Source organism: Mizuhopecten yessoensis, unplaced genomic scaffold (assembly GCF_002113885.1).
Source record: "Mizuhopecten yessoensis strain PY_sf001 unplaced genomic scaffold, ASM211388v2 scaffold2699, whole genome shotgun sequence".
Lineage (NCBI taxonomy): Eukaryota > Metazoa > Mollusca > Bivalvia > Pectinida > Pectinidae > Mizuhopecten > Mizuhopecten yessoensis.
The window spans coordinates 81,044-90,925 of NW_018404676.1; the positions used below are offsets into that span (position 1 = coordinate 81,044).

At 37.2% G+C, this 9,882-nt stretch overlaps 1 protein-coding gene across 1 annotated transcript; it reads right to left on the minus strand.

Moving 5' to 3' along the window:
• Window positions 1-1,726: 1,726 nt before the first annotated feature.
• Window positions 1,727-8,295, minus strand: LOC110446447 (lysoplasmalogenase-like protein TMEM86A). The gene is made up of 2 exons (XM_021491599.1): window positions 8,151-8,295; window positions 1,727-3,539 (listed from the first exon to the last, which is right to left on the minus strand). The coding sequence occupies exons 1-2, from the start codon at window positions 8,182-8,184 to the stop codon at window positions 2,812-2,814; spliced, it is 762 nt and encodes a 253-aa protein (XP_021347274.1). The 5' UTR covers window positions 8,185-8,295; the 3' UTR covers window positions 1,727-2,811.
• Window positions 8,296-9,882: the final 1,587 nt, after the last annotated feature.

Here is a 9,882-nt window from a genome sequence, read left to right on the forward strand (position 1 = left end):
GAATATGCAAAAATAGTGGAAATCTTCATATATCTCAAATATAATAATACATCCGTAGCTAGAATGATGTAGCTTCAAAATTCTGAAACTTTTGTTGTTAGAATAATGTAGTTTCTAAATCCAAAACACTTTTGTGGGGTTTTTTTTCAATCTCCTGCAACTTCAAAATATTTAAAGTATAAGGATACCTGAATGACTGTTTTCTCAACTTTGTGCCATATTTGTATCCTTACATTAATTGGTTTAACTCAAGACACCTGTAGAAAAAAGTCGGTCATCAAAGATGTTTCGTGGTAATATTTCAATTGTAATGAGTCCACCTGATTTAGAAATATGTTTATTCTGGGGGTAATTTCATGAAACTGTTGTCATATTCTCGCGTTACATTAATAACATTGGTACATATTAAATCAATATAAACTGAGAGGAAATATAATTGTTAATACCATTGTGCTGAGCTGATGTTGATCACCACGAGCTACCACTATATACCTTAGCTAGATTCAAGGGGGTAAATTATATTAACGTCATACTAAATGAATGGACCATGTTTACGTTGGAACTCTCCGCGACCTTACTGTTGATTGACGGTGATAAAAACCCTTTTGATTAGTGTTTATGATCTTCAAACAGATGACAAATTAGAACTACTTGACTTTTGGGATTACATTTAATCAAAATGAAAAGAAAATGGTTTCGGACACTCACATTTCTGATAAACAAATTGTCCTGTAGTTAATATGTACGTAAAATGTTTAACAATTCGGTAAAGCATGACATGACATAATCCACAACATGACATAACATAATCCACAACATGACAAAACATAATCCACAACATGACATAACATAATCCACAAAATGACATGACATAATCCACAACATGACATGACATAATCCACAACATGACATGACATAATCCACAACATGACATAACATAATCCACAACATGACATAACATAATCCACAACATGACATAACATAATCCACAACATGACGGATGACAATGTTTGGTACACTGTGAAAACATTTATGTGATCCAAGATTGTTGATCTGTCTACTGGTAAAGGAACGTAATAATGATATAGGCACCGTCTCTCTCTAAGTGAATTTCTACCTATGCGATGGAACATATTTGACAAGGATTTCCATCCTTTTGACCATCAGTACCACTGATGAGTCTTTACTGGCCAAAACGGCCATATGGTGCAACAAACATTTACGTAATGTGGTTCTCTGCATCGATCTGAAGTTAACAAGGTGATTTCTAATTTTGTAATTCCAGTGATATTACTTTACGACCAACAATGTGGTTGACTCTGCTATAGAAACCCGATTCGGTATCTAGAGTTTACTTTGGCATAGAAAACATGAAAACTGGTTTAAGTCTTCTGCTCTAGTTGTAAACGTGTTACGTAATAAGGGTTATATATGTACCCTACACCAGATGTTGTGGTACTTAATTTAGGTTTCAGAACACTTCAGACACCGAGTTTCCTTCTTATGACCGTATAAAGTAGCAGTATGTTTTTCTTCATCGACTTCAAATAGATTCTTTATTTGGTATTTCTGGTGTTTATTATAGCACCTTAAATTCCACAGCTGGACATTATTAAATTACAATATAGCCTTTATGTCATAACGTAAATTTAATTAATCATGGTTATATGGAGAGTACAAAAGATTTGTAACTGTGGAATTTTTGATGACTGAAACAAATACATTGAATTGTTACAATGGGATGTTTATTGCAGAAGTAAAATGGCACACAGCAGTGTACAATACCTATAATTCTCAATTGTATTAAAACACAGTAAACTCATATCTTCAGTAGATGAACAACATTGGTTTAATACACGATTAGCAAATTCCCTGTAATCTGATTGGCCGAGGTCATATCGGCATATGTACGTACAAACAAACAAAAAAACAGAAACTGTGATTTTCTTTTGGCATTCCATGGAAAATGATCTTTTGTGATTTAAATATTTTTTATACGTAGTATAACTATGACCTCTTGTCATCATCTGCAGGTGGTATGCTCTCAATTTCTTTATCCCAAACAAACGTCCGTATGGCCCATTGGGCTCAGACAGTATTTCCTGTTTGATAATATATGAAATTAAAGTATCATATAATTAAGTAGTTATTAATCTTTGTTGTGATCCATCGAATGATTTATCAACCGTTGAAAGATAATCTTTCCTTCAGCTCCGACATCAGGTTAATCTTTCTCGGGTTGATAAAGTATTGTATAGACTTCAGACGAGGTTAATAATTGTATATGACATACGGGACACTATTGAAGATGTACTACAACGGAATGTTATAAACATATAAAGCAATGCGTTTTTTATGCACTATGTTCTGTAAAATAATTTCTTAAGACTATTGATTGCGAAAGATGTAGAGTCATAAAGAAAGATTACCTCCCTTTATATCATACACAAAGAAACACAAAGAAACACAATATTTAAACATTAATGATTGTCCTACGTGATTATATCCTTATTCCATCTCGGAATCCCAAGCTCTTGGTGAAAAATAATAAGTATTTCGGTAAAATAAAATTCACTGTGTTTTCCGTTGCTGATCGACAAAGCGAAACAAAAAAAAATCAAAAATTAAATTGTGACCTGTTCTCGCACAACGTTATGCTTAACAACATCTACACCTGGCGGAGACGTGTCGATTACGAACACTTACACTTAAACACACAGCCATACCCTTCCTCGAGCTAAGACACGTAAACACATTCCCAACTGCAATTTAATTTAACATATGGCAAGCAATTCCCACTCTTATAATTCTTTAAAGCGCTGGTTTATTCACTTCAGTGCTTATGGCAATACAAAACTGAGCCACGTAGTAGCAACTCAGCACAATGAATTCGGCAAAAGGCACGTAGAATTTCCATTTGGCAATTGCTATGATGAAGTCAGAAAACATGAAAAAAAACATCCCAATGCTGCCGAATAATGCCGAGTACGTTTGGTTCCGTTCGTACCGCGCCTCCGCCCTCCACCCCACAGTAAATATCACAGCAAAGTAACAAAGTAGAATCAACTGCATCACACAGCTGTCGATGGCATCAGCAATGTAGAGGAAGGACGCCACGCCAGCAAGAGCGAATATGGACTTGATCCTACTGTCTGGAACCTCGCTCGGTCCAAAGGCAAGCAGGTAACAGACATGTGCCACCATAAAGGCGAGCATACCAGGTATGAAGAGAGTAGGTCTCGATACCAAGAAGGCGTCACCAATGCTGGATATCAGTAAGCCAAGCATGACAAACTTTGAATAATATTCTTTAGGGAAAATGTCCGGCTGTTGGACTCCTGCGGTCTGTCTAACGAAAAAGGCCAGGCTCCAGATAGGAAGTGCTTTGAAGAATGCGGCTGAGAAGGTAACGGGAGGGTAGTCCCAGAACGGAAGATAAGCCAGATAGTAAACCGTTACAAATCCATAGAAAGGAAACAACCTTGTATTCTTCATCCGCCTGATAAGCTCTTCCCTAAAGGAATCCATAGCGTCTTTATCTGAAAAAGAAATGAAAATATCAGAATACAATACCATTATCCTTAACTGTCATGCAAAGCGTTGTTTTAATGCTAATCAAGATCCATATCAGAAACAATGGCCTTCTCCCATTATTTTAGTACTGATCGGTAGTAACCTTGTCTTACAGCAATAAAACCGTCGGTATATATGTAAAATATCGATACAATAAAGAAGCCGTCTACACACACTGCATATATTTCCTAACAATAAGACATATCAACATGCATGAAATTAATTATTCAATCGATTGTGTCCGTGTCACAATACCTGTACGTATCAGTAACATAACGTCAGCACAAGAGTTACTGCTGTTCTGTTAAGACCACTTGGCGACCCAGGCAATGCAATGTCCACACATTCAATGGTGATAGTTACGCTGGTGTTCTAGATGGCCGGTATAGATGTGATAGGACACTAGCTAGCGGGTCCATACGGAGGTGTAATATCGCTGAAACTGCAACTGGTAATATTGAACACAGCTCCAACTCTTAGACAAAGCTACATGCGTTAAATTTAAAGCTACGATATATGACTGATGCAAAACATAGTTTTTCATTTTTTTCATGAACTACTTAATCTATAAACCGTTGGTGTGTTCTAGGTTTCCTGCTGAAATGGCTGATATAAAGAACAACGATAACAGAACATATTTCCTGTTACAGTATGTACAGCGTGAAACAGGAATAAACGTTATTGAAACGGATGTTGAAAAAGACAGGACTTACCACTGCTGACCGACAGGATATGTATTGAGGATGTATACTTGTATAAGCAAGTGTTGGCTTGCTACACGGACATTCACCGTAGTACATCACCTATCATAGATCACGAGTACAAGCATACCACAGATTGGAGATAATTTTATCAAGTCTATATACTAAGTCAATATTGAAACACAACCCCTATATCTTTATGGCTAGACGTTTTACTATACAGTTTGTATCATTCTATCTCGGCAAGTGTGAACATGTAGTAGTTATCATACAGGCCGAGCTGTGTATGTGACAAGGAGCCTCGCTATTTAAACTCTTCACCAGACTTAAATCATTAATTAATCAAGATTAAACTCATTTTACTTGTGGATTGACAATATCAGGAAAAAATAATTTCAACACTTGATAAGTCCCTGTCAGCACAATACATGTTAGGTATATATTTATTATTACTAATTACAACAGTGCTTGTCCCTGTGAAGATTTGTATTTATTACTGTTAATTAAAAAATATTATTACAAAAAGAGCATTCAAGGAAATACTAATTAAGAATTATGCGTAAAAATAGTGTACCCAGGATTATAAGGAAAATAAAAAATTGTGTATCACATTAAGTTATTTGTCAATTCAATATTTGACGTCGCTTTAAATACTAACCTATAGGCATGAAATAATCTGTTTTTAATAAAATAAAATACATCGAACCCTTTTGTTGTTTGTTCGTGAAGAGTATTTAGCACCCCGATATTATCTTTGAAGACACCAAACAGATGTTGTCTAATAAAAATAATGACACATTTCCAATAAATGTTTATTATCTGATGTAGTTTGCGAAGCTGGCTGAAAATTTGGCACTTGTCTAAAAGAACATCAGCCATGGTCAGCAACTTGCAATAACACTACTACAAGATAAAAACCAGAAGTCCAGTTTTACAAATATCAGATTGAAAGCCAGTTTTACAAATAAACAATAACTAATCATGGCAATAATAAATACGAGTAACAGATTGTACAAACTCCTAAATGTTGTCTAATACACACCAATACCGTTTCACCCACAGTAGTCCTACCTGCTGGTATTCATTGGTTTAAACAACATTTTATTTCATTTGTCAGTTATTACCAGTACACACATAAATAGAAATAGGGTATGGCAGCAAGATTTAAAATCGTATAATAAGTCATCTCCATTAGAATGCAATTACGACAGCGAAGTTCTTCAATAAACAGTAACATTGCAGTTAATACACATAAATTGTTTACATGAACAGTTTGTGATAACACTGCCCGTTTTATGAGTTGAACTTAAGCTCATAGGTAGGTATGATTTAAGAATGGAAATAGTAATGAAGAGAGCATGAAAATATCCTACACTACACTGGCACCTAGAAACAACCCGACTCTATAATGTAGCGTTGTACCTTATCAAATATAATTATGTTATCATTTTAAGACAGATTTAGGTCACCATAAATTAACAGTTCATGGCTCAAATTAATATTTAAAGTTCCTAGGGTTTTCACTCTGGAAAGATTAAAGATCGTACACTGCATCAAATAATTGGAAGGACTTTCGAGCTTCCACCTGCCCAAATCTACATAGAACTGTGTCTGAAACATGATTAGTATAGAGATAATAATTTAGGGAGCTACATCCAAGACAAAGTCGTGTATGAAGTACCTGGGCCAAGCAATCGCCAGTATAGTAACACGGAGGTTTACTAATAGTTGTCTGTTGAGGTAATTTGTGAAAGTATACTGAGATGGAGAATTTCTTATATCAATTGGTATGTCATTCCATTCCCTGATGGAAGTGAGTAAGAAATAGGTCATGTAAACATAAGTTCTACTTGATGATGGATGTTTATTTATATTGATCATTAAGTTACGAACATGGAAAGTCTCTATCTGTTATGGTACAGCACCATGATATAGTTTGTACAAAGTTATCATTCTATGATTATATCGCCCACGTGACAATGTTTCCCATCCCGTTTCAAACATAATGGCGTTGGATGATGCTTCAGGCACAATTCTGTCTGCTTCAATATGAAGTTTTTCAAGTTCTTGACAATATTGTTGAGTACAATTACCCCGGTTTATATTGGCATATTCCAAGAAAGGTCGTATATATGAAAATACATAATTTCTAAAGATTGTTAATATATTTGTATTTATCAGAACAACACAAGTATACCCAGACAATAATCAATTGCCACAGTCGAGTGCAAGTGATATGATACAGTAACAAACTTCCAACCAACATGACGTCACATATGATGTTTTATTGTACAACTTTGACGATTACAGGAATATGATTTAATGGTCCTAGCTTTAAACTGACATGACATGTTTACTTTAAACCGTTAGGGAAACGAAAATTTCAGCTTTGTTTTAAACCGACATGGTTTTGCTGATAGTACAAGGGTACGATATACCGCCTGCTTTTAACTGATATGTCATCCTTGATAGTACAATATATATCAGCTCGCTTTATAGCGTACCCTTGCAGTTCGGTGATTTAGAATATATATATATATACTTGCTGCTATTCGCTGCATCTTGTAAGAGGCTACTTACGTGGGAACATTTGCAGAATTGGGGATTTCTGTTGTTCCCTCTACTTAGGGACACGATATTGATCAAAAATAAATCTGCTTCATCTATTTTAACAGTTTCTCAATCCCTAACGCCTTGCTAGACAATTCCTTGTTTTTTGCCTTGGTGTGACGTGTTCGCCCAAGCGAGGAGGTTGTGGGATCTGTTCGAGACAAAAAAAAGTCCTAAAAGTCGGTCCTTACTGTTCTGTTTGACGTACAGCTTCAAATTGGTGTCGATAAGAATTGGTTTGCCCGTTGTCAGTTTAATACGACTGGGTAGAGTTGACACGCTACCGTGTTCATGATTGGACATTTCAGTTTGACGCTACTTTAAAGTGGCTCCTAAGTGGCCTTCTTATTTATCGACATCGCCTTTATATGATCGAAGTCATCCCCGACACGCCAGGGGTTACGCTCACTTTCGCTCTCTGCACCCCTGGAATATGTCATAGCAAAATTGAAGGCACGCGGAAAGCTGTGTGATTAGTCTCAGGTAGAAACTGACCAATCACTAGACTGATACCTGTCCTTTGATTATTACAGAGGAGCGACACCCAACTTCAAAGTCAGTCAATTTTACCGTTAGGCGACCGCAAGGTTCTTTTGGGGAACATCAAAGGATCAAACTTGTCTTCTCGTCTCGTCCATAGACGTATAAAGCCTATACGTCTCTGTCTCGTCCACAATGTGTCGCAATTGCACCTTCGATTTTGCTATGACATTTTCCAGGGGTGCAAGGAACGTAAGGGAGCGTAACTCCTGGAGTATCGAGGTCGGATCTAATTTGGAGGACGTACCCTCAAATCGTCATCACTGTAAACCGGCATGTCATATACTCGATTGTACAATGGAAACGATTTAGACTGACATGGTATCCCTGATAACATAACGAAACGATATTGCTTAAAACCGACATGAAATCCCAACCATGCAAGTGAATGATATAAGCAAACATGGTTCTCAAGAACGATATATCAGCTTGTGGCATCCTTGAATGTGCAGGGATATGATATATATCTACGATTTAAACCGTTAGTGTTGACAAGTCCGCTCAATCTGACCATAATCTCAGACCAGAACATTCTTATCGGTCAGTGCTGACTTCAAGAACCAGGATATAGACATACCAGCCATCTTTAAACCGGCCAGACATAACTGGTGATACCATCCATCACTTACTCTACACACTGCAGATCAATACAGCACAAAATGTACATGTCCCCACACCGACTCGCCCGGCTGCCCGACAGGGCGTGGGCTACACAGCCCTACTTACCGTGTAAAGTTTCCTGATGGTCCAGCAGTAGCATTCCCCGGGATGTCGGGGTTTTTGGTGATCGACCGTGTCCCTTGATTCCAATTTCTTTTGTCAGTCAGCTCCGGCGGATTTCCGAGTCGCCGTTTTCGTTTCTGTGGCCGCTTCTGCCCTGCAGTTGGAAAAGAACGCATGGATATCGATTATTGCAAAAGCTGCTTTCGTGCTGCCATGATTTCTCCCTTGTATCAGCATGAATCATGCATGCTATCGACGTTACATAGGTTTAAAAAAAGCAAGAAATAACAACTACATAAATATTGTATACAACGTATTTGATGTACAGCACGACAACATGTTATATCGTACTTAAGGCTAATTATATTGTGTCTGATAATCCATGTAAGTAAAACAGTATATTGTATATAAATGTTATTATATGAATTGAAGGTAACTCAATTGGATGAAATCGCTTGGAGGGTAGTTAAGACACATGAAAGTTTCAGTAATGCTAATAGACGAACGCAGGTATAAAACTCTGGTAGCCTAAAATTCCTGTGTACATGTGTTTCCTAACATGCATGTAGCACAAGAGAAAAATTTATCACATGACGTCATATAAATTCACATAACACCAATATAACAATGAGAATCATCGGTGGATATAACACCAATAAACAAAGTGGACCATTGAACAAACAAGGAAAACAGTGGTCACACTACCGCTAAAAAAACAAAGGCGCTTAGTGAACACACACACTAAACATGTCTTAGTAGTTTTTTGTGGGAGTTTTTTTTCAAGTTTTTCCTTATCATTTTCTTCCTTTAGTTCATGAATTAGGTCATGAATTAATTACGATTTCATTTAATAAAAAATAGTTATATTTCTTTATAGCTATACATGGCTAATTACTAGGTTTTATCTCTGTAGTATACATATATACGTACAGTTCTGTAAGTTTGCGATGGCATATTTTACTTCTAGTACGTCTTGATGAAATTGCTGTCACGAGAAGAAACCCATAGAAAAGGCGGCAGTATTAAAGCTGAATGTCAGGGGCGGATCCAGGATTTCCTAAAAGGGGGGGGGGGGCCGAGAAATTTTTCTCAATAGTCAACGGTGTGCTGCGAAAGGCAGCAGCCCGAGCGCGTAGCGCGAGGAGGGGGAGGGTACAGACCCCCTCCCCTTAAGGGGGGTTTGGGGGATCTCCCCCCCCCCCCAAAAAAATGTGTTTTCTAGAACGTTTCAGAAGCGATTTCCCGTGTTCTGAGGATTGTTTTTATGTTTAATTAACAAGAAGAAAAAAGCATATTTTAAGTATGGCCCAAAATCTTTTTTTGTGTAGTGGAAAGAAAATTAAAGTTTCGGTTCAAATTCTCTATCAACAGCGTGTTTTAGAAGTCAGATGGTATTTTTATAGGGGCAACCTGGTGATGACAAATGTATGAATCCACAGGGGGCTTGTTCATTATTACCTAATTTGGCGTCCCGCCCGCAAGGGGGATACGAGAGGTCCACCGTCAAAATATAAATCTAGTCTTCAGACATTGTACGTTTGTCGTACAAAAGAACAAATAACACCATAACATCGTTGCTGTTTAATTAATGAGTTACTCATGGCATCACTAAGTTGCTAAACAAACGGTAAGTTCAAATCAGTGCGACACCCAAGGCCACTAGCTATATACAGGGGCGTTTCTAGGATATTTGAAAGAGGGGGCGTAGAATAAAATCTGTCGCCGAGCGGAGCGA

Excerpts from the sequence above, each read along its gene's own strand:
- LOC110446447 (XM_021491599.1), bottom strand. The coding sequence starts at position 8,184 with ATGCTACTGCTGGACCATCAGGAAACTTTACACG. Across the intron at positions 3,540-8,150 it reads CCATCAGGAAACTTTACACG|ATAAAGACGCTATGGATTCC; the intron begins GTAAGTAGGGCT and ends TTTCTTTTTCAG.